This window comes from Scheffersomyces xylosifermentans (assembly GCF_036884685.1).
Source record: "Scheffersomyces xylosifermentans strain CBS 12540 chromosome Unknown RJT20scaffold_2, whole genome shotgun sequence".
Lineage (NCBI taxonomy): Eukaryota > Fungi > Ascomycota > Pichiomycetes > Serinales > Debaryomycetaceae > Scheffersomyces > Scheffersomyces xylosifermentans.
In genome coordinates this window covers 1,977,062-2,001,144 of record NW_027042940.1, presented here as the reverse complement: position 1 = coordinate 2,001,144, position 24,083 = coordinate 1,977,062, and the positions used below count along the sequence as shown (strand labels likewise).

At 40.5% G+C, this 24,083-nt stretch overlaps 10 protein-coding genes across 10 annotated transcripts; 6 read left to right on the top strand and 4 right to left on the bottom strand. All coding sequences in view use genetic code 12, as the record gives it.

The window, feature by feature from the left end:
* Nucleotides 1-74: 74 nt before the first annotated feature.
* On the bottom strand, nt 75-2,721 carry RJT20DRAFT_29783 (uncharacterized protein). Its single transcript, XM_064919603.1, has one exon. The coding sequence runs from the start codon at nt 2,664-2,666 to the stop codon at nt 171-173; it is 2,496 nt and encodes an 831-aa protein (XP_064776280.1). The 5' UTR covers nt 2,667-2,721; the 3' UTR covers nt 75-170.
* Nucleotides 2,722-3,684: 963 nt separating this feature from the next.
* On the top strand, nt 3,685-4,653 carry COQ3 (hexaprenyldihydroxybenzoate methyltransferase; the record flags this gene model as incomplete). The annotated part of the gene is made up of 1 exon (XM_064919483.1): nt 3,685-4,653. The coding sequence occupies one exon, from the start codon at nt 3,685-3,687 to the stop codon at nt 4,651-4,653; it is 969 nt and encodes a 322-aa protein (XP_064776279.1).
* Nucleotides 4,654-4,787: 134 nt separating this feature from the next.
* On the bottom strand, nt 4,788-5,723 carry CTA1 (Cta1p). Its single transcript, XM_064919602.1, has one exon. The coding sequence runs from the start codon at nt 5,575-5,577 to the stop codon at nt 4,921-4,923; it is 657 nt and encodes a 218-aa protein (XP_064776278.1). The 5' UTR covers nt 5,578-5,723; the 3' UTR covers nt 4,788-4,920.
* Nucleotides 5,724-6,334: 611 nt separating this feature from the next.
* On the bottom strand, nt 6,335-6,864 carry RJT20DRAFT_126178 (uncharacterized protein). Its single transcript, XM_064916686.1, has one exon. The coding sequence runs from the start codon at nt 6,856-6,858 to the stop codon at nt 6,640-6,642; it is 219 nt and encodes a 72-aa protein (XP_064776277.1). The 5' UTR covers nt 6,859-6,864; the 3' UTR covers nt 6,335-6,639.
* Nucleotides 6,865-7,115: 251 nt separating this feature from the next.
* On the top strand, nt 7,116-8,888 carry FPG1 (Fpg1p). The gene is made up of 2 exons (XM_064919601.1): nt 7,116-7,178; nt 7,261-8,888. The coding sequence occupies exons 1-2, from the start codon at nt 7,161-7,163 to the stop codon at nt 8,755-8,757; spliced, it is 1,515 nt and encodes a 504-aa protein (XP_064776276.1). The 5' UTR covers nt 7,116-7,160; the 3' UTR covers nt 8,758-8,888.
* A 1,208-nt stretch (nt 8,889-10,096) lies between these two features.
* Nucleotides 10,097-11,374, top strand: RJT20DRAFT_133654 (uncharacterized protein; the record flags this gene model as incomplete). Its single annotated transcript, XM_064918233.1, has 1 exon — nt 10,097-11,374. One exon carries the CDS (start codon nt 10,097-10,099, stop codon nt 11,372-11,374), a length of 1,278 nt encoding a protein of 425 aa, XP_064776275.1.
* Nucleotides 11,375-14,061: 2,687 nt separating this feature from the next.
* On the top strand, nt 14,062-16,209 carry MAE1 (malate dehydrogenase (oxaloacetate-decarboxylating)). The gene has a single exon (XM_064919600.1). It carries the CDS (start codon nt 14,182-14,184, stop codon nt 16,117-16,119), a length of 1,938 nt encoding a protein of 645 aa, XP_064776274.1. The 5' UTR covers nt 14,062-14,181; the 3' UTR covers nt 16,120-16,209.
* A 1,218-nt stretch (nt 16,210-17,427) lies between these two features.
* Nucleotides 17,428-18,310, top strand: ADK1 (adenylate kinase). The gene has a single exon (XM_064916685.1). The coding sequence runs from the start codon at nt 17,476-17,478 to the stop codon at nt 18,214-18,216; it is 741 nt and encodes a 246-aa protein (XP_064776273.1). The 5' UTR covers nt 17,428-17,475; the 3' UTR covers nt 18,217-18,310.
* On the bottom strand, nt 18,282-20,572 carry RJT20DRAFT_126172 (uncharacterized protein). The gene has a single exon (XM_064916684.1). It carries the CDS (start codon nt 20,260-20,262, stop codon nt 18,646-18,648), a length of 1,617 nt encoding a protein of 538 aa, XP_064776272.1. The 5' UTR covers nt 20,263-20,572; the 3' UTR covers nt 18,282-18,645.
* Nucleotides 20,573-22,860: 2,288 nt separating this feature from the next.
* RJT20DRAFT_29689 (uncharacterized protein) lies at nt 22,861-23,956 on the top strand. The gene has a single exon (XM_064919598.1). It carries the CDS (start codon nt 23,024-23,026, stop codon nt 23,555-23,557), a length of 534 nt encoding a protein of 177 aa, XP_064776271.1. The 5' UTR covers nt 22,861-23,023; the 3' UTR covers nt 23,558-23,956.
* Nucleotides 23,957-24,083: the final 127 nt, after the last annotated feature.

Sequence of the window (24,083 nt, the reverse complement as noted above, 5' to 3'; positions counted from 1 at the left end):
GTATATATATAAGCTAGATGGATACGTTGTAGAAAGACAAGAAAGAATTGAAGCATTGAGTCCCTCAAGTGCTACTCCCCTTCCGTTTCATCCCAGTATACGGTTATTTCTACGATTTCATCGTCATGGCACTTCGTTATTTATCTTCCTGTAATAGTCTATAATATTAATTAACCGTCGAAACCATCAGGCACACCTTTAGCGGGCCGAATTGATCCATCCCTTGAACCCAAGTATATCTCAACTGGTCCAGTATCATTCTGGTCTGCTCCAATACTATACCAAGGAATTAAACCCTGTTCAATGGATTTCAAAAGTTTATAAGTTTCCACTGAACTATACGGAATACCATTAGCTGGGTCAAAGTATTTGACTTCAGTGCCTGAGATTAGACAGTTCTTCTTGTTTCCGTTCGGCAAGTACAAACCGGTTGGAGCCTCTGTTTTCAAAATAATTGCAGCAGACTCAGTTTCGACGTCTTCTTTAATTTCTTCAACTTCTGCCTGTTTAACTCCCAAACGTGGGAGTTTCTTCAACTCGTCAAATATAGGGTCGTCTTCCTTAAGATCTGATGCAGGCTCAAATAAGATATCTTTTTCAGGCTTAACAACAGCATAAGGGTTGTCAACTTTACCAATGTGCAAGAGCGTCTCCAAATCTTTGAAACGGCGAGAAGCTGGCAAGAGCGATTGCGGGCCAAAGAGAAATGACTTTATATTTTGAGTTGTTAACTTGAAGTCCTTGTATTCCTCATTGAAATCAATTAAGTATACAGTATTTCTGGAAACTCTCTGTGGAGGACCTTCAAAGATCTCTCCGGTTTCAGCTTCGCCGTTCTCAGGTATAGGCGTACCTTCCTTGGAATCCAAATCAACGTTGGGTGTACCCTCTCGAGATTCTTGAGCATTCACATCCTCTTCTTCAGCAACATCGTCCGCAAATGTTACTTTCTTCTTCTCCACTTTTTCATCTTTCTCTTCTTCTTCTATTTTAGCTGCAGACTCTTCTATTGGCTTAGTATCACCGCCAGTAGATGAATCATTTTCTTTTTCAAGATCATTGTTAATTACGACACTCGTTTCATTCTGCTGGTCAACTTCCATCGAGTCTTCATTATCCACCACGTCGTCTTTGCTTTGTGTTGTTTCTTTTGTTTCTGTTATTTCTGTTGTTTCTTTTTTTACTGTGGTAGCGCTATTGGACACTTCAGGAGGGCTTTCTCCATTAATTACATGAGAGACGCCACCATTTTTGATAACATTCACTTCCTCGACTATAGTTATGGATTCAGTCTTTCCCCTAGAAACGTTGTTGTTATCAGACTCCAACAGCACACCTTCATTTGAGGTTTTACTATCATCTTCTGATTTGCTAACTTCATTCTTCTCTGCATCGAGCTTGTTTTCTTCGGCTTCGGAGAGGTCGAGTTCCTGCTTTGATCCAAGTCGTTCAGAGTCTACTTCACCAATAGGCTTCTTGGTGTGCTCCTCATTGTATACTCTCTCTTCATTTTGAACTTCCAAATCTTCCAGTGGTACCAGGTCGCCTTTGGAGACTTCGCCCACGCTCTCACTTTCCTCCTTTTTAATTTCAATAGTGCCATCACCTTTGCCATTCTCCTTTTTTAATCTTTCCTCTTCCTCTTTCTCTTTTATGTAATAAGGAAGGTCTACATCAATTTCACCTGGGATCCGTATTTTAATTTGTGGTTCGTCAGTTGGAAACTTCTTTTTCCTCCCGGGCCTTCTCTTTCTTCTAGTCTGTAGTTCAAAGAGCCTACGAGCTTCTTTTACTTCTTCATAGGGAGTGATGTACGTGTCTTTGCTTACAAGCCGTATAACATTTGTAAGCTTGACTCTCTTCAGGAGGAGTAATTGTCTCTGTCTTTCTTTCTTAACAACTTCCTGCTGTCTAAATTTATTTAAGGATTCGATATTGGATTTTTCCGTTTCAATGGCCTCTGCTAACCTGTCTTCTTGGGTTAATTCCTTGACTTCTACACGTACAACGGGAGCGATCTTGGCTCTTCTTTCCTCACTAGCCTTTAATCTCTTTACCAATGCAGCTTTGTTTTCAACTACGGCAGCTCTCGAGGACGATCTACGCTCGGAAAGGAGTAAACTAGCCGAAGTCACCAAATTGGTTTTCTTTAGCTTCTTGCTCTTCGGTTCTTTAGGTTGTGCTTTCTTGATTGTAGGCACAAGACTTTGCTTCTTTTTTATTCGTCTTTTCTTTAACTTTTCTTGCGCCTGGAGATCTTTCTCTCCTTCACTTTCATCATCTTCCGAGAGAGATATATCTGAATCCGATAACATTTCGTCCGATTTGACGCCATTTTCGTCTTCATTGTCGTCATCTTCCACATCTCCATGTTTTCTTTTGCTTCTTTTACTTTGATCAACATCTTCATCGTCACCGTCATCTTCGTCTTCATCGACTTCGTCTATTCCACGCAAATTGTCATTATCTACGTCTTCATCTATGAATTCTTCGTCATTTCCGTCTTCTTGAAACAACAAGTTGACGTTCTCGTCGTCTTCAGTAACAAACTGAGAAATTGAGCTTTGCAACTCCACTGATTGTTCTTCCAACTCAATGAGTTGTTTCATTCGCGACCCAGCATTGGAGCGTCGCTGCCTAGTCGCCACTAGACTATCTGGATCCATTAGTGAATGTTATATATATGTATAGTATAGAATATGTACAAGAAATGTGTGAAGAACAAGAAGAAGAGGAAGATTGGTAAATCAGTAATAATCTTCCTCACAAATGTAAGTGATTATAAACCGGCCGTTGAGGTTGGAAAGCGAGACCGGAACTGAGAAAAGATGAGATCTGTGTCACGTGATGTTGTACCGTTGAATTGAATATAGTTTCAATGTGGCACCAATATTTGTTTTTGTAAGGAAAGAATCCGTGGATTAAGTGAGAAACGTATTATCAGATGATTGAGCTAATTTAATTGGAATAATTCAAAGAATAAAGTTCCTTTAGCTTGCCTCATATATATGGTCCAAGTCAATGATGTAAGTGCCTGCATATAATATGACAATTTCCGATATCGAGATTGTGTACCGGAAGTCACTATCCACCGCGAATTCTCTGTAGCACGAAATGAATTGAGCGTAGTGAGCGTAGCGAGAGCTTCTCAGTAAACTTTACTGATGTAGTGAGCTAGTCTGTGAACCTTACGAATGAAGGGATTGGGTAATAAGATATTGAATTGGTAGTTGCAAATGTCGTCGTATTGAAAGTAGAGGTAGTCATAATGACACTAGTGACGTATGACTAGATTGGACTATTGACATATTAATATATTGACATATTGACATATTGAAATACCATCTTTAATGATATCCATGGCATTAAGATAATTCATCTCATAGTGATTACCACCACTAGCTGGACATTAGTGAGATAAATTACTATCAAATTCGAGGTCTCTCGGTAACCCCCTTCAGTCCTGCGAACTTAAGACATCTTTCTTCCCCATGAAATTCAATATCCTCACTAAACGTTCTCGCTAACACTAAGCATCCCACAACGAAAAAAGATGATTGCGACGCCGTTTTAGCGAGAGCTTTTTACGACGGAATTATTCATTTAAACATGAGTCGTTTACAAAGGTGACTTCATTAGAAGTGTCAAATTGCTACAACAGTTGAGTTGAAGGTTGGGCTCAAAATGAAAAATTACACTAGAGGGGTATCCCGAAGCACTCTAATACTATTGAGAAGACAATTGTGCTCCTCAAGACCTGTTTTTCATAACCCAGTTGCACCTAAACTTACCGAGACTTCGCAAGATGAATTGACCCATTTCAATGCTTTGGCATCAACTTGGTGGGATGTCAATGGACCGCAGCGGATCTTGCACAAGATGAACTTGATCCGTATGGACTTCATCTTCAACACAGTAAGAACGCATTTGAAATTGAATCCTCCGGGAACTCCTGCCGAAGATCAAGTCTATATTCCTCCTTTTGGACTTGATCTTTTGCCAGGAGCAATCAAGTCAAGGATTATTGAAGATCAGGAATTGCGCCGAGATGAGATTCTAGCAGACGCCAAATTGTCTGTTTTGGATGTAGGGTGTGGTGGAGGTATTCTTTCGGAGTCACTTGCCAGATTGAACTTCATTGAAAGTGTGAAGGGAATCGACTTATCGGCCGATGTCATTGAAGCCGCAAAATTACATAAATCGAAAGATCCTATTTTCAATGGAGGTAAATTAACTTATGAGTTGACCGCTATAGAAGACTTACCAACCGATGAAAAGTATCAAATTGTTACAATGTTCGAAATGCTTGAGCATGTGAACTACCCTTCGAAAGTTCTACTTGAGGCCTTAAAGAGAGTAGAGGTTGGTGGCTGGTTATTTGTCTCGACTATAAATAGAGATTTTATCAGTTGGTTCACTACGATCTTTATGGGTGAACATGTTTTGGGAATTGTTCCTGTTGGTACACACACACTTGAAAAGTATATCAACCAATCCGAAATAAGAGATTGGCTAGAGCAAGATCCCGAGAGAAAGGATTCTTTCCAAGTGGTGGATGTCAAGGGAAGCATTTATTTGCCTGCTTATGGCTGGAAATTCACCTCGACCCCAGATATTGGCAATTACTTCATGGCTATCCAAAGAAAGAAGTAGTCGAATAGTAGTAAAGAGCGAAATGGTTGCACACTAACGAGATTGAGCTCCGAATTTGATGATAAGTTCGTAAAAAATGTAAATAAGAGATCAATATAATAATATAGAACTTCAGTAAAGAGAAGAAAACAAGTACTGTTATTCATACCGTTGCATTTGTAATTAAAACGTCATTCATTACATTATGTATCTCTTGTACAGTCATCCACTATAAGTAGTTGTACTATTACAGGCTGGCCATGGGTGATATTGCTATCACATGTCTATCTAATTAGCAACCTTTGTAGGATTCTCTTCTGCTGGTTCATCAATGAATGTTGGCAAGTTATCCGTTCCGACGGCTTCTTCATTCAAATAACTTGGCATGCCTATGCCGCTTTCTGCCATTTCGTTCTCAAATTGCATTTCTTCTCCCAAAGCATCTAATTCAGCGTCCAATTCCGATTCGCTGATGTCCTCTGGGACGTCATAACTTGTCAGCAATGCTTCCTGCAACTCATTCGACTTGTCTATCAAATCCAACATCTCGTCTTGGAGCGCTTCTATCTGGTCAATATCGATTTTTCCGTAGGTTTTTTTCAATTGCTTGTTGGCCGACTTCATGGCGTCGACTGTTATCATTGTGTTCTGGAGGTTATCGGTAGTCATTGACGCCTGTGTGATGTTCCACGATTGGCTCTCCAATTGGTCTTTCTGGGCCTCAATTTGCTTTCTTTGTCTCAAGAGCTTCAAAGCTCTTTGTTTCAATGCCGATTTTCCTGGTCCGTCTCTCATTCTGCTTATTTTCTGTTGATATGTGGACAACTCGGCGTTGATTTTGGAGAGTTTGACGTCTAACGACCCCACTCTGTCATCGATGCCTTTGATGGCGTCATTGAGGGACGGTTTGGGGGCAGTACTTTTGGAGCCGAAGAGTCTATTCATCTGGGAGAAATGTGTTAGATGTGTTAATTATACAGAGCGATCTCAATGGTCTCAATGATGGCAATGATCTCAATGAACTCAATGATATAAAGCAAAGAAGATGAACGAATGAGTATAAAGAACAAATTACACACTTTACCATTTCTACACTTTAAAAGAGAACACTAACAAAACGCTGATTGTGATAGCGGTTAAAAAAGGGGAGAGTGTGTGCAGGTGTTTGGTGTATGGTGTGTGGTGAATAGTGTATGGATGTCGTGGTTTTGGAGGTTGATGTGTAGTAGTAGCAGCATTGTCGTAGTACATGTGGAGAGTGAGTGGGTGTAGATGGGCATGTGTGTCTTGTAGATATGTGTGTCTTGTAGATATGTGTGTCTTGTAGATATGTGTGTCTTGTAGATATGTGTGTCTTGTAGATATGTGTGTCTTGTAGATATGTGTGTCTTGTAGATATGTATGTCTTTATGTATATAGAATAGAGTGTATTATGTATATAGAATGGAGTATATTATGGATATAGGATAGAGTATATTATGGATATAGGATAGAGTATATTATGGATATAGGATAGAGTATATTATGGATATAAGATGGATATGATGGATATGATGGATATATGATGGAGGAGATGGTGGATTATGGTAGTTAGTGATGTTTAGAAAAATTACTAGATGATAATGAGATATTCATGAGATGTCAATTGATGCAAATAAATGCATTCATGTATATTGACTTGTTGTAGAGTAGAGATATATTCAATGGCTTCATTTTCATACAATTTGTCAATGTGAGAAAGATATAATTTATCGTAGTTTCAAAGATTGAATGTCAGAACAAAAATGTATACATAGATATATAAACTCAGTTCAATCTAACCAAAGTACATGCCATCTTCTAACTTCTCCCTATGACATTTGCACTTTTTTTTTGCAGTACTTTTGCAGCTCTTTTATTACTTCTGTGCCTGGTGCCCTCTGGCTCTCATCTCCTGTACGAATACTCTCATTCAATCACACTCTTCATCGCTTCTCTCTACTGCTCTTTACTTCTTTATCTGTGGTCTTATAGATAACAAAGAGCGCTGGATGATTTATTGGACACACCATTGTATTGTGAAATCCGTAGTAATTCTATTCCAAAAGAAGAGACAAGATACAGACAAATACATATATATACCATTGGCACTTGACACACCGTTATCAATTGTGAAAATCCGTGGGAATCTGTTCTTAAAAATGAGACAAAATACAGACCGATACAGACAAATACATTTAAATACATTTAAATACATTTAAATATATTATATATACATGCCATTGACACCTTAATTAGTAACCCTTAACCTTCAACCCAAGACTTCTACAGTGCAATCATATATACTTATTCATATCATATACTCCCACCATACTCCCTCTCTCACTCCTATAGTTAAGTGTCTCCGATTTGCGCTTTTCAATTTCTTGCTCTCAAATTTCTTGCAACTTCTTTTTGGGGACGGAATTCGCGTATTAAATAGTTGCAACTTCTTCTTGAAATCACTGCAATTGCTTGGGTATATCGTGTTATTGCGTATTTGAACTATCATGCCTGAAGTAGCAGAGGTAGGTTTGTATCATGGGCTTGATCCCCAGATTTTGTAGTCTTTGACCGGCCAGAACTAGCACATACTAACTCCCAGTGTAGGTAGCACACGTCTGTGCTCTTCTAAAGAGAAACGTGTTGGGATTCAAAATAGCTAGTGTCGTATTGAATAATGACCCTCTCCTTTTCCCAGCATTGAAAGCTGCCGAGAATCCAGAAAAAGAAATCGAGTCCTTCCGTGGAAAGTTAGTCAACTCGACCATTCATTCCATTGGTAGACACGGTAAGTATTTCTGGTTGAGGTTAAATTTGTTCAATTCGAAAGAAACAGGCGTTCTTTTGATGCATCTTGGGATGACTGGTATGATCAAGATTCGAAACATCGAATCTCACTTGACTTTCATGGAAAATGGCGGAGACAAGAAGATACTTGACGAATTGAAGAAGGATCTGAAAGGAGAAACTTCAAAGTACTTTAAGAAGGAAATCGAGAATGTAGTAACTGTGGGAGAGTACTTCAGAGGAGAGGATGAAGAAGAAGAAAAGAAACCGAAACAGGAAGATAACGAATGGCCTCCTCGTTTCTCAAAGTTGGAAATGGTTCTTGAAAACGGCGATTCCAAGTACGATTTGTCTTTTGTTGATCCCAGGAGGCTAGGAAGAATTAGACTTCTAGAAGGGCCAGGAGTACAAACTGACGACGATCTTCTTTTGACGAGTCCTTTGGATGCATTAGGACCAGATTATTCGAAGCCATTGGTACCCCCAAAGGTGAAACTTGAATTTGGAGACCCTGATCCGCACACTCATGGTCGACCAAGGCCGACGGTTGAAGAATTTAGCAAACTTGTTTTATCGAAAAAGAAGCCCATCAAGAGCTTGCTTTTGGACCAAGCTTTTTTCAGTGGAATAGGAAATTGGGTGAGTGATGAGATAGTTTATCATGCCAGAATTCATCCTGGTGAGGTCATTTCAAGTAAAATCCCACCAGATTTAGAAGAAGTGCACCCCACAATCCAGAAGTTATACGATTCAATCATCTACATTTGTCAAGAGAGTGTCAGAGTTGAAGGAGATGTGAAAAAGTTTCCCGACGACTGGTTGATGTTACACAGGTGGGGAAAAGCCAGAAAGAAGGGTCCAAAGCAGACTACAAAGGATGGATACGTAGTAGACCACGAAACAATAGGCGGAAGAACGAGTTGCTTTGTTCCAGAGTTGCAAAAACCTTTGGAAAGCGAAGTCAGCAAGGCAACAAAACCATTGAAGAAGGAAAAGGTTGTCAAAAAGAAGCCAACCACAACAGTCACGAAAGAGAATGCATACGCTGAGCCGGCGAGGCCTGTGATAGCAGACAATTCCTATGATGAACCAGTGGGTACAAAGAGACAGCTGACGAGAACTGCCCGTGCTAAGCCAAAGCAACTGCTGACCAGAACGACTGCTGCCCGTCCCAAGCCACAAAAAGTGAAGAAAGCGGCACCTCCGAAGCCAGAAAAGGTGAAGAGGGAAAAGAAGGCTGCTCCTACTAAGAGAAGTCTACCAGTAAAACAAGAGAAAGGCGCTAAACGTAGTAAGACGGTTAAATTAGAGAAGTAATCTCATCTAACGCATAAGTTTTCTATTCCTGTTATTAAGTTACCATAACAATGATGATTTTAATTGCAATTAATACATTTCTACAGTTGTAACGATAAAACATCCTCTCGAAGACGAAAGCGGATCTGCTTGCAATATACCCTACTGATAGCGGAAAGTCTAGGGAGGAATAATAGCGTGCTGCTGTATACCCAGGGGATTTCATCGAACCGATCCTTGGTCTGTCCGATACAGTCACTGCGGCAGGTCCGCACCCTTCATATGACCCTGCTACTCTCATGTTCCTCCAAAAAAATGGCTATTCCCCTCAACTCACATCCCCAAATGGTAACTTGGAACGGGGAAAACACTCTTCAGTGTTGTTTGAAAACACATTCTAGTGGGGTCAAGGAGAAATCACCTGTAGTGGAGATGCGTAGTTCACAGTCATCGAGACTACAGAACGCACCAGATCCTACGGCAGTGTGCTTACTTTACTCAGCATTACTACATACAATGCACTATACAGTGGGAAAAGGGGATAGTGAGGCTTAAATCTCCATACTACAGTGTGTCGTATCCTCTATTCTGTGTTGCGTTTTTCTACCCAATGGTGTACAGTCTATTGAAAACACCCGTCCCACATATACAGCTACAACAGTTACAAAACCCTATATATCTAATCCGCTGCAGTGTCTAGAACCCATCTCACCCCACACTTCCGCCGTAATAGTGACAGCTTCTCCACGTTTGAGCGATAAGGAAAAATTCAGCGCGTGATCGCTAGGCTCACAAAAAAGGCCCAGAGACGAAGACGTCACTACGTAAGAGAGAAGAGGGAGAAGAGGGACACCGTGTGAATACTGTTAAAAAGTATTATATATGTCTGTGCAAATATTATGTTGAATATTATTTCTATATATATATATAGGTATACATATCCATGTACTGTAGAAAATAGTGGATAAATGTGTAGATCGTAAATAGGTATATATATGTTATTTGCTTAGATATTTTATGGTATATATATATAGATATATATATATATACTTAGTATAGCCTTGTATAGTATCTAAAACGTTGCACAAATCCAGAAGTAAAGTTCCAAGTCATCGCTTCTAATATTTTAGTCCATTCGATATTCCTTATTTACATAAAAACTGACTATTGTCACCACCAGCGGGTTGCCTTCAATCCCATTTGCTATTCATAAACAAGTGCTTTCACTGTCTTTGCTCATATATTTTGCTTCAATATGTTTTCATTTCAAGTGATAGAATTTGTTGCCTTCATCGTCATCTTTCTCATAATCCATGAAATCAACCAATCCTTAAACTCGCTTCAAACTAGCTTAAATAAAATGTCAAAAAATGGAAGTGACTGCATTCCAGCATCTCAAAGGGTTTCACTTCCAGATGAGCTTGTATTGGAAGTTCTAGGTTACATGACCCAAGAGGACGTAACTAGTCTCTCGTTAGTCAGCCGCAGATTCAATTCATTGTGCAAAATGAAGTTATTCAAGAACATTTACGTCAGCGGCTCTCATTTGAAGGATCGTATTAACCATCCCAAATCCATATCAAGTCCATTCTACAAACAATACACAGTCATGAACTATCTTTCATTCATGAGGTTTATCAATTCAGTTCACTTCCAACCACAGTTGATAAGGAAAGTCGTATTCTATGAACCAATATTTTCCGCCCTATTCCTAAACGAATTAATGAACCATCTACCTTTGGCTTCATTCTACATTGAAAAGAATGAGAATACGATGTTCCAGTTCAATGCTTATAAAACTTTAGATCATAACTTGAAAGTGGACGGCATTCAGCGCTTGGATGTGATGACACTAGAACTCATCGACAATCCTGTTTGTAACTATCCAAACTCTGTAAAGGAGCTTGCCATTGATTTCACCACCGTCGAAGACTCCATTCCTATCGCTTTAAATAACTGCAGAGCAGTATTCCCTCACTTACGGTCACTAAAATTGAAGCATGTGGACAGTAGCATTCTAGACGATTTTGCAAAGACGGTAAATCAGAAGTTGACAGTGAAGTCGCTTTCAATTTCGATGCGTTCTGGTAACTTGCAACCAGCGCTATTAGAAAAATGCTTTGATTTTGAAAAAATCACTAGACTTGAACTATTCTTGGCAGGATGCAAGCTGGGTGGTGCTGATCTAAGTTCTCTAGCAGGAAAGTTTCCATCTGTCACACTGGTAGCCATTTCTTGCCGTACATACTACGACCATGATTATCTTAGGATATTTCAAGACAACACACTTGAAGAGATCACGTTAAACATGCTGACACCACAGTTGAGCAATCGCTTCCACTCTAACACGACGTTCATAGCAGGTCTTATTGAACGTCAAGCACACTCATTGAAGAAACTTGATATCAGCATGGACAGATTCATTGACAGATCAAGCCTGCACAATCTAGATGATATGGACCGTTTTTATGTCAGCCAATTTTCATCGGAGGATGCTGCAGATGTTATTAAGGGAGCCAAAGAGCTCAATACAAAAGAAGACCACTATCGCCAGTTGCGGTACATACGATATAATGGTGTTCCGGTTTTAATCGAAAGAAGTTACGGTGAGTTCATCGATGCTACAGTAATAGCATGACTTCAAATACAGTATAGGCTAAATGCATATATCCTCAATTTTTATTTATTATCCGTAGTTTTTCCGCTAATGAGATAGACGACTAAAACAACGACGGTACCTGAATGGGTAGTCTCGGGTTATGCCAGTGTTTTATGGAGCTTCTATCTAAAGAAAGGAAGTATTTTTTCAGATTGTCACCCAGTGCCGATCAGGAAACTTTTAGGCTAACATTTCACTTCCATCGTAATTTGCTGAGATGACCTGACTTCAACTTCCGTCCCCTATCATTTATCTTCCTCAAAAGTTTCTTAAAAGTTCTTTCTCCTTGTTGATTTACCGCGATTCGCTTAATTAAACACACTCCACAGGCAACTGTGGCCCCATTTCTTAGTGGCACAGTTCCCGTAAGAGTATAATGTCCAAATGCAAAATGTTGCAGCCATTCTCATGTCCGATCGGTGAATTTATCCGTGCTCCGAATTGACATGAACCTCCGACCAAGGTTTTTTTCCGACCCACTTACGGAAACTTCTCCCCTCGTTCGCAAGGTTGGGTACACACAATAGAAATCGCCTTACAGTTGGGAGCGCGAACCCGAGTTCACCCGTTTGCAACCGCGCCAAAAAGCAATCTAACGGGATGTTCTGAGTGAACGCCTGGGTTGCATGGGTTGAATGTGGCCAGATCAAATATTGGAGTACCCGACTCTAGCGGGAAGTCAAAACGGGATGTTGTCAAGGAGTGGAGTCTGTGAAAGCAAGGGAACGGAAAGAAAATGGCAGTGATGGTGGGGACAGAGCTGTACGGATACCTCGAGGAATTAGTAGAGTAACCAGCTGCAAATACATGCTTCATCGGTATGACGTTCCGAAGTGGGAGTTGCTGGGGATAAATTCCACACATCCAAGAATAGCTAACAGTCTGCCGATATTTAAGAGCATATCATATCGGATAAACGTGTGTCCCAGTGATGAAGAGCGGGGCTGTAGTCTATTGTTGGAGGAGCTATTTAATTATTTATTTTAGTCGGTTCACCAATAGAGAATGTTCCACCATAACGATAGAAGACTTCTGCTAGAGGAATTGGAACCCCAACGCTAGGGCGTTACTAATGTAAACTTTGCTATTAAAGTTTCCCACAAAACAGCTTCCACGACGCTAGGACATTGAAGTCTTTTATTCCCTGGTAAGTCGTCCCCCCTCGCTATGTTTTTGCATCATTGGAGTGGGAAGACCATACAAAGACTAGACCGCTTTGTTACACACTTTGCAACTTTTGTTCTCTCCAAATTTCTTTTTATACAGTAGCGCTGTCAAAAATAAATATAGATCCCCTCTTTTCTGTTTGTAGGGTAGCAATTGGAAAATATCGGAACTCGATTTTGGGCGTTCTGAAAATTCCGGTCAAACAGGTTATCCTCGGAACTCGTTAATGAAGCACGGTTTCTAAGATTAGCTTTGATTGAGGTAACCGTGAGAAGGGTCAGTAAGTGCAAAGACCCTACTCACGAGATCAATGTAAAAACCTCAGCTAGTGCAATCGATAGAAAATACCAGTAACCAGAAGTGTGGTATCATTTTATGGACTAGCGGAGCACGTCATAAAAACCGTTTTCCAATAATAGCTTGCGTTGATAGGAGTTAATTCCAATTGATTTTTAATCTATGCGCTTAGCGACTAATTTTCTGCTACAAATGAGAGAAACACCCGTGCCGCAACATTCTCGAGGGAATACTCAGCAAATTTCGATACTGATCGCGGAAGGCAGCATGTTCCATGCTTTTCTGAGAAAATTGAGAGACCAACAGGGTCTGATATCTCCTAAGCATACCAGCGTAGTTAAAAGCAGTCTGATTCTTAAACATTCTTACGAATTCTAACCTGGTACTGTTCAAGCCTACACACCTCAACAACTCCATCCAGACCCACACCTTCTAGACTCCAAACTCATGGCCATTTTCTCTCACCACTGGCCGCTAGTCCGCTTGAAAATTTTCAGCCCAGGACAAACCCGGAATCAGCCGCGCCGCTAACCACCATAGCGAAATCGCTGCCTAAACAACTCTCTCTACCACAAGTTTTCCAGAACAAATTCTACCACATACATCCCCATAGTTCTACACACTACTAGACTCTAATACACACTACTACACATACTTACCCACATCTCCAACCCTACATCCAACCCTCTCTCTCACTCTCTCCCCGACCCCGGTTCTACTTCCGACCCATTCCACCTGCGCAACGATAATGGATATTCAGCACCCCCTCAATCAAATCCACACAGGACACCGAATATCACTCACCGCCGCCGCCTACCGATCTGGAAGCCTGTCACTACCGTAGTTTTATTATGTACCCGTGTCGTGGTATATAAGGCGATGGATTCGCTTTAATGAAATTGTAATGGACGACTTGAATTGACGTTTTGTATTGAAACAGATATAAAAGAACATTTGAAGTTCTTGGTTTGAACGCTTGTTTCGTGGATCATTCAGGTCGACTCGTGAATTGTGTCTTTTGCCTTGTGCTGTCATCGCTGCTTTGAAGTTGTATTTGATATCGTTACATTGAATTTGGCTCATATAATTTAATAGAAGCCATTTTATACGATTAGCCGCCGAGACCTTCAATTTTTAGTTCCATCAAGTTTGCAACAATCGAGTCCTGGTTACTACTGTTGAAAAACTAATAACTATCCTACCCATTATCTTCTTTACATTTGATCCTTTATTGATCTCCCTAACAAATCTGTACCTTGTTGCACCCATTTCTAGTTTTCCCCTAGAAGTGCATTATTACTCATAATTAATATAATTCTACAATGTTGAAGACTATTTCAAGATCCCAGGTCCGTGAAACCGCTCTTCGCCAGCTCTCCCTCCGTTGGGCTTCCTCAACTACAACCGCTACATCATCATCATCTTCCCCATCTACTCAGACGAACACCTCCATTCACACTCACACCATCAAAACTCCCGTCGGTATCAAGGCTGCCATTGCATCCCTTAAACCAAAAACCACCAGACTTTCTAACGAAGGCCCCATTGAGTGTGATTTAGAAGGTTTCCAACTCTTAAACTCTCCTATCTACAACAAGGGTTCTGCCTTCACCAAGGAAGAACGTCAAGCATTCAAGCTTAGCGGTCTTTTACCATCACAAACTAACACTTTGGACGAGCAAGTGGAAAGAGCCTACACTCAGTTCTCATACCTCAAGACCCCATTGGCCAAGAACGATTTCTGTACTTCCATGAGAATCCAAAACAAAGTTCTTTACTACGAACTCGTTCGTCGTCATATCAGGGAAATGCTTCCTATTATTTATACTCCAACTGAAGGTGATGCTATTGCTGCCTACTCTCACAGATTCAGAAAGCCTGAAGGTTGTTTCCTCGATATAACTGAGCCAGATACAATAGATGAACGTCTTTCCGTATACGGTGAAGACAAAGATATCGATTACATTGTTGTCTCTGATGGTGAAGGTATTTTGGGTATTGGTGACCAAGGTGTTGGTGGTATTCGTATCGCCATTGCCAAATTGGGTCTTATGACACTTTGTGGTGGTATTCACCCTGGTAGAGTTCTTCCTGTCGTGCTTGATGTAGGTACCAACAACGAACAACTTCTCAACGATGATCTTTACATGGGTAACAAGTTCCCAAGAGTACGTGGAGAAGAATACTGGAGCTTCGTGGATAAATTTATCACTGCAGTGAAGACCAGATTCCCTTCCGCAGTCTTGCATTATGAAGATTTCGGTGTCACAACTGGTAGAGACATGCTCTACAAGTATAGAGAAGACTTGCCATCGTTTAATGATGACATCCAAGGTACTGGTGCTGTTGTTATGGCTTCGATCACCGCCGGTTTGCAATACACAAACAAGAACTTGCTTGACACCAAGGTTTTGATCTATGGTGCTGGTTCCGCTGGTCTCGGTATCGCTGATCAAATTGTTAATCACATGGTTTCTCATGGTGCTACTCCAGAACAAGCTCGTGCTCAAATCCATACAATGGACCGCAGAGGTTTAATTTTGCAGTCTTATGAAGATTCCACTCCTACACAAAAGTTGTATGCTGACCCTGATGCCGAATGGGAAGGAGTTAACACCAAAAGTCTTGTGGAAGTCATTGAAAAGGTAAAGCCAACAGTTCTTGTTGGTTGCTCGACTCAAGCTGGTGCCTTCACTGAAGAAGTTGTCAAGACCATGTACAAGCACAACCCTCAACCTATGATTTTCCCACTTTCTAACCCAACCCGTTTGCATGAGGCTTTCCCAGTAGATATCATGAAATGGACAGACAACAATGCTCTTATTGCTACCGGTTCTCCTTTCCAACCTGTTGATGGTTTTACCATCTCCGAGAACAACAACTGTTTCACATTCCCAGGTATCGGTTTGGGTGCTGTGTTGTCTAGATGTACCACTATCTCTGATAAGATGGTTTCAGCCGCTGTGGACCAGCTCGCATCGTTATCGCCTAAGATGGAGAACCCTAAGAATGGTCTTCTTCCTAAGTTGGAGGAAATCGATGAAGTCAGTGCAAAGGTTGCTACCGCAGTTATTTTGCAGTCATTGAAGGAGGGAACCGCTAGAGTTGAAAGTGAAGAAAAACCAAATGGTGGTTTCGTTCAAGTTCCAAGAGAATTCAACCAATGTCTTAAGTGGGTTCAATCACAAATGTGGAAACCTATCTACAGACCTTTGGTTAAGGTTGAGCATGTTCCAGAAATCCACACATTCCAAGTCTAAGCAATTTGGACCCACTCTTGCTGTCGCAAGTGCCAATTATAATTTGAACAATGTCCATTAATCATAAGTTCCTGATTTATTCATATCCTCTGTTGTCGAGGTTTATTTAGTTCGTAATTCCTCGTTAATCGTTTCTTGGTCGCTGACCCTGTGCATTTACATAATTAATAGATCTTTATTTTATATATTCCCGCTATTAGAACTATAATATATTAGACATAATAATATTAGACATAATAATAATCGGATTGCAATTAATGTAGCGGGACCTGGGTTAGATAGGCTCCTAAATTCATCCAAATATAAGAAAAGCACTATCAACTGAACATTGGCCATATGGATATCTCCATCCCAGGATCTATCCGGAGTGCCAGCTAAAATCCCCCAAACCAGGAATCACGTTACTGGCGACAAACCTCGACAAACCTCGAAGTATCGTACCATCCACCATGTGCCCCACTATATGTCCTAAAACAACCTAAAACCTCACCTCCTCGAGACTTACTATCTGCCCTTCATCGGAGTTTGCAGCAATCGCACATCCAAATTACATACTAACCAACTCCGGGACCGATGCCAAGGTCTAATTAGTGTGCGACATCACATCTTCACTACCGGAGAGTACCAAGCGAAATGTAGGGAACCACTCCGAGTATCACCATTAGCAACCCCGTAATTTTCTTGTCCCGCCATTACCCCAACCATATGTGCAAGCAGGCATTGTATAAGCATTAGTGGTATGGGCATTCGTGTATAAGCATTCATAGTATACAGCATTTAACTCACACGACAAGTGAGAATGTGAGCTCAAGAGAGACTCGGCACTAACGATAAGATGAACACACTGCGAATAAATATTATTAGCTAACAATTTACAAGAAAACAAACAGAGAAGACCACTATAAAAATATATCGTAGATCATAGACACACCATACTTCACACATCACACAACACACACCATACATTACACACCAATTACCATATTCTCTAACCTACCCACCACTGCCACTTCCTCGCATCTCATATATCACCCATATCCCCACACCACCACCACCCTCTCCTCCTCCTACACACCACCAGTCCACTGCACTTAGCACTTCGCACCTCTCACCGAACCGGCAGCGGCTGCAAAACCCAACCAAAAGAAAAAAACTGCCATGTCGCCGTGCCTGCACACTCACACCCAATGGAATCTCAACATTTCGGCCGAATGTCGCAATTCCGTTCTCGAGATTTGCCCGACATTTTTCCACCGGTATTCTCCTTTAAGTTTTAATGAAGGTGAAAAGTTGTTGTTGGAGACCACATTTGTTTCCTTTTGGAGGTGTGTAACAATATAGTAAGTAATATAAACAATGTCTGTGGAAGATTTAAAGGCTACCGTGGCCAAATTACAAGAAAGAATCCAATATTTGGAACAAAAGGCCGGACTTGTTCCAGCTAAGTCGGTGAAAATGGTGTTGATCGGACCTCCAGGTGCTGGTAAGGGTACTCAAGCTCCAAACTTGAAGGAGAAGTTCTGTGCCTGTCACTTGGCCACCGGAGACATGTTGAGAGCTCAGGTTGCTGCTAAGACTGCTCTTGGTGTTGAAGCTAAGAAGATCATGGACCAAGGTGGTTTGGTCTCCGACGAAATCATGGTCAACATGATCAAGTCGGAATTGGAAAACAACAAGGAATGCTCCAAGGGTTTCATTTTGGATGGTTTCCCAAGAACTATTCCTCAAGCCGAGAAGTTGGATTCCATGTTGGCTGAGAGAAAGACCCCATTGGAAAACGCCATTGAACTTAAGATCGACGACGAATTGTTGGTCGCCAGAATCACCGGTAGATTGGTTCACCCATCCTCTGGTAGATCTTACCACAAGTTGTTCAACCCACCAAAGAAGGACATGATTGACGACATCACTGGTGAACCATTGGTGCAAAGATCAGATGACAACGAGGCCGCCTTGAAGAAGAGATTAGTGACTTACCACAAGCAAACCGAGCCAATTGTTGACTACTACAAGAAGACCGGTATCTGGAGTGGAATTGATGCTTCTCAGAAACCAACCAAGGTCTGGGATGATATCTTGAAGTGTTTCGGTCAATAAATGGAGTGGATGAATGGGCGTGGCTAGTGAATTGCTACATAGTCAAAAATATTTAACTTGTATAAATCAGTAATATATATTTATTGAAAGAAAAGATGTAATGATGCACGTACTATCAATTAAAGAAGTGAAGTAAACTATTAAGATATTATAATAACAAAAAATACACAATTGCCATAGGCTACAATAAACTGCTTTAAAACAAATATCGACATACTTATAGATTGATCAACTTGTCCACTACAATGTGAATGAATTTCAGAATTGATATCCTCATGCTTTCACACAATGGAGGAAGAGGAGATGAGATCTAGTATCTATATCTACTAAGTGTCATGTCATGTCATTCATTACTATGCAATTCTATTATTTGCTACAATGATATTTCTCAGCAATATCCTATGGTTGTAGCGACCATGAAGACAGGAACTATGTCTTCTCACGCTTCGGCCTTTGACCACCTTCATCATCAGGTCCTCTCTTCTTTCGAGATTCTTGGGCACATGTTGCGTGCATAATTTTACGACTAGTCAGGCTCTCACCTGGAGCTGTAACGCAGTTATACCAACACCATTCTCCTAAGGAGTTGTCATACGTAGCCTTAATTGACTCACGGCAGATGACACATCTGTTGTTCATGTTGGTATCGTTAGGCGGAACTAAGACATATGCAACTTTGCTATTCTTTGCCTGTGCGTTTACATCTTTAGCGTCGCCACCGTTATTAGTATCTGGTGTGGAGAATTCCAAGAGAGCCTCGTCCTTGAAGTTGGCCCAGTCGTAGTCATCCAAATACCAATTGCGCGATTGCACATTGGACCTCAGAGCCAACTTGTTGTTGATTCTATAGTGCCAGTCTAAGTGCAAACGCTTTTTTGCCGCTCCTTCGGTATCAGTGCCGAATCTTTTACCACACAACGAGCACTTCGATGACTTTGCTTCGTATAACAAGTTGAGTTCGCCTTGTGATGGAGTATTATTGTTCAAGAATCCCTGCAAATCTGTCGCTATTTGCTTGGATACAATTAACAATTCGCCAAATTTGATCTTCTCATATTCAGATCTATGAATACTGCTATTTATATTTGCGGTTAAGATATCTTGCAATGCACTGTTGGAGGGCAAATCACCGTTCTTAGGAACGACGTATTTGATTTTTGGAAATACTACACTATAAACTGGCTTGGAACCAGGAATTGGCTCTTGATCTACTTTAACCAAGCCAGATATAACCAATCCATGGAAAAGCTTGTCAGCGTCAGGCATGGCTGGTGGTTGAGGTGTTGCTGCCTTAGGAGTTTGTACTATTGATCTGTTCTGCGGTCCTGGTGTTGTGGCTGGTGTTGTAGCCGGCGTTGGCATAGGTGTATTCAACTCCTGCTCCTTGATAGTGTTTAACTGCGCTTGTACTGCTTGTAATTCGGCAGTTTTCATGGTCTGGCTCGAGAGTAACATTTTCAATTGCTTTAAAGCATTGAAGCGGTCCTGTAACTTTGGATCAGAGCTATTGCTCTGTAATTTCTTTTGGAAAAGTGGAATCAATCCATTGATATCTTCTATTAAAGTCTTGTTGGAGAGTTCTGGTGAAGGTGCTTTACGAGTAGCACTTTTTGGGTATCCAGCACGATCGAGAAACGTCTTGATTTTGTCCAATTGCTCCTGTGGAAATAACGGGTAGTTTGTGCCCTTTGTCTTGGCCACTTTCCAGGATTCGAACAACTTCGAGGCAAGAGTCTGGCGGGTCAGTTCGCTGCCCAATTGGAAAACATGAGAGAACAACGAGAAGATCTCTTCTCCGACCAAGATATTGTAAGGATTGCCTACCGTCTTACAGATGGAGTCTAGGAGGTACAACGAGTACAATTTCTGGGCTGGGATTGCCTTGTAAATGCGTGCTGTGATGATATTAATGATGCCATCAGCATAAGCTGGGCTCTCTTTGGCGATGGCGGTTAAGTTCTCAATGATTGGGCCTGAATTGAACGTGAGTTCTGAGAGTGACTGGGCGTAGTCCTCTAGTAAATTTGACGACAGCTCTTGATCCATTTTTGAAAATGTTGGATTGAGATGCTGAGTAGGAAGAGAGACTTGGAAGAGAGAGTGTGTTAACAAAGAAGAACAATACCAGTGAACTATATAGTGAGAGAAACTTAAGCAGCCAAAGAACGAAATGTTAAGAGAGAGGAAAAAGAGGATTGTGTGTGAGAGTGGTCACGTGTAAAGAGAGGAAAGTAGAAAAGAGTGAGGGAGAGGGGAGAAAGTTAGTGTGTGAGAAGTGAGAAGTGAGAAGTGAGAAGTTTCCATGGGACTGAGAGAGTACTGAAGGAAGAGTGAGGGAAAGAGAGAGTGAGGGAGGGAGAGATTTGAAATGTGAGAGATTTGAGGATTGAGAGATCGGAGAAATGAGAGGCATCCCATGCATATTGAAACTTATATGTAGCCTTATTTTGGATACTCCACGTCTTCATATAGTAACGAGTGTCTCATTCTTGTGGTAGAATAAGGCATAAGGCACATATTTACACTTTCTTTCTGGTACATATAATCTAAGCTAATATAAACCACCTCTTTACCAATTAAAATGACCTCCAACATGTGAATTACTACACCATTTGCAATATTTTATATAGTTTATAGGAAGACTATCATTTTATTTAGTTAGTTAATATACAATTTCATTAAAAGAGTTCTTATCTCTTCTCAGATTAACATTCATTCCAAGAGCCATTCCACGAGTCGTTTCACAACCATCAAAAGAAATCTATTGAAGAGAGGTGCGACAATCATCGAATAATACTGTACTCCTTTGAAGCAAGGCATAAATACAGTGTGACTATAGTGTAGAATATATTGTCATTGTCATTCTCCTCTAAGTTATTTTTCCTTGTCATCTCTATTTAGCGGTACCGACTGGTAACATACGCCGTAACGTAAAAGAAGCCGCAGCTTAACGTAAAGAGGAAAACTTGCTTGTATTTGCAACCCGCCATATTTCGCTCTCACTTTTCGCAACCATTAATAGAGTTTACCACCTGAAGAGTAGTTATTTACTTTACACTTCTCTTTACTTCCATAATCATTCCAATAAAAATATAAATGGACTCAAATAAAATTAGCAATCCCGAGAACCAAGGCCCCAATGAAGGTGGGAATCCACCTGCGCCACTGGGTGATAATCCCCAAGTAGAATTGCACCCAAAACAAGATGTAACTACAACTGTAGAGATAAATGAGTTCGGTCTTAAATACACATTCAGCGGGCACGATAGAAGTACAGAAGAGATCGTAAGATTATATGAACTAGTCTGTAACATCACTCATGAAGTGTTCGCTAATTCGCTGGGACTGGTCTGATTCATGCTGCTAGCCACTTTCAAGCAAGACCTTTTGTTGCTCTTCCAGAAGGCAAGGACACAGAAAAGCTCATGACTGATTTCTTAACACAAGAATGCGTGAGATTACTCTGTTGTCACTAGCTGTAGAACATATAATGGACTACAGCACGGACATGGAAATTATCGATGAGTACCAAGAATAATACAGATTATGTGAAAGGTTATTAAAGGCGGCTAATCAGAGCCAGTATCTTGTGGATAAGATCGTGACTGAAAGTGCGTTAACTTCATATTATGACCGAGTTAAAGGCTATTATCTTGCTACTGCGATTCAGATTGGGGAACTAAGGAATCTCGACGAGTTGCCTATTTCCAACAAGACTTGGAATTCTATGATGAACTTGCCAAGATGTTGGTGGAGATCGTGGATCAATTAAATGAAGATTTCGCACACATAAAAAACAGGTGAAGACCTGGTACCGAAGACCTGGTACCCTCCCATTTAATTTGCTAATATACATCACATCATCGGTTGCTTATATATACGGTGTCCTATTCTTGTCTACTTTTACCTCAATATAAATTTAGTATTCATTATGCCAGAAAGTCTCTTTGGTGATAGCACATTACTTTGAGGGGCGTAGGAATCTGGCGTACCACTGCATTTATGATTTTCTCAATTTGCCCGGCCGCCAGAAACCATTACATTGCCACTTATTGTTCAAGGTAACTTGAAGCGCTTCTGCGTTATCAAGGTTCTGTATTCACTATCACTTGTCTGTTTGAGTGTCAGTTTGAGAGTTATTTACAGAAAATGAAAAGCTTTGGCTTCCCAATTGCATTTTAGAGTTTTCCTCATGTAGGGGAGTAGGATGAGGATTTTCTTCGAAATGGGTCATAATAATCCTAATTGATGATGTAGAAAGAATTGTAAATGCTTCCAAGTGATTTTTTTTTGCAATTGCATATTTTACCACTTTTTGTCATGATTACATGGAAAAGCTACAGTAGTACTATCGCATTGGCTTGACTTTCTGAATAAGTATATCTCAATTCTAGTGACATATTAGAAAAGTGAATTACCATGAAATTTTATAATTCCAATATACTAGATTTCCTAATCATTTAATAAATCAAAATCTATTCCAAGATGTCTACTCTTGTATTTGTACTATACATATACTATATATATACTAAGCATATCCTATATATATACACATATACAAGATATACACTAACTTATCCTATCGTCGACTCTAACAGCCCCTCTCCAAATGTCCCATTAACGGGGACCGACACACAGCCGCGACATTTCTATCTATCAAATCCGCATGTCTTCCAAATGTCCCATTAAACCTTTCCTAAAGCTTCCACCAGCCTACTTAAGAGGAGTTTCTTTATATCCATTACACCAATTGAACAGCGTCTTTTCTTCAATAGACATAACATCGTCTTTCTAATAACATTATATCATGGAACACTCTAACCACTTGTTCCGGTTCAACGCCTCCATATTCAAATTGCCAAAGTCGGCCAAATTACGGTCGTTCGGTGTGTACTTATCAGGAGCATTGTACGCCATTGGATTCTGGTCCATAGTAGATGCTGCCATCTACTCGAAGACAGTCAATGCTTCGGTGGTTCATGTGACGTTTGTGGACTGGATTCCGTTTATATGCTCCACGTTGGGTATGCTTATCGTCAACTCCATCGAAAAAGCCAATTTGTTTGTAGACTCCAACAACTCTTTCCTCAATAGTGGCTCTAACACCAATGCATGGGCTGCCAGAGTCATCTTATTCTTTGGATTCTCGTTGTTAGCTGGTGGTTTGGCTGGATCTTTCATGGTGTTCATCTTGAAGTTCTTGTTGAAGAAGTACACATTCCCTACTTTGGGAATGGGTGTATCGAATATCGTAAGTAACGGGTGCATCATGTTGAGTTGTGTGACATTGTGGTTATCACAGAACATCGAGGACGAGTACAGCTACAGTTTGGCCTTATAAGGAGATTTGGTGCAAACGTAGAACATAGGTATCTGTATTATTAATGGTATCAATATATGTTAGATTACGAATGTGAAGAGTACGGTGTAGGTTTTACTGGTAAATCGAATTAATACAAGTTGACACAGCGGTGCAAAGGAGCTCAACATGATGTAAAAGAAAGATGAAGATTCGAAAATGTTTGTCAGAAATGACTTTTAAACAATATAAAATACTGGACCAACATGGACTTCTAGCCTGCTAGTGTGACGTTCTTAATTCCTACATATGCATTGTCTAACAATATATATTAAAAGTTCAAGAAGAGAGTATAAAAACCTAGCTACTATATATAAGCAATTGAATGGGAGGGTACTTAGTACCTATGTCCAGTAAGCGATGTCACAGATGCCATTGAATAAGAAGTGAACCGGAAATATAGTAAACTCGCAAATTGAAGTAAACACTCTGACTCCATATTTGCTATACTAGGATACCCTTCACACAAGACAAGGTGATCAATGACTCTCCACGAATAGCTGTGAAA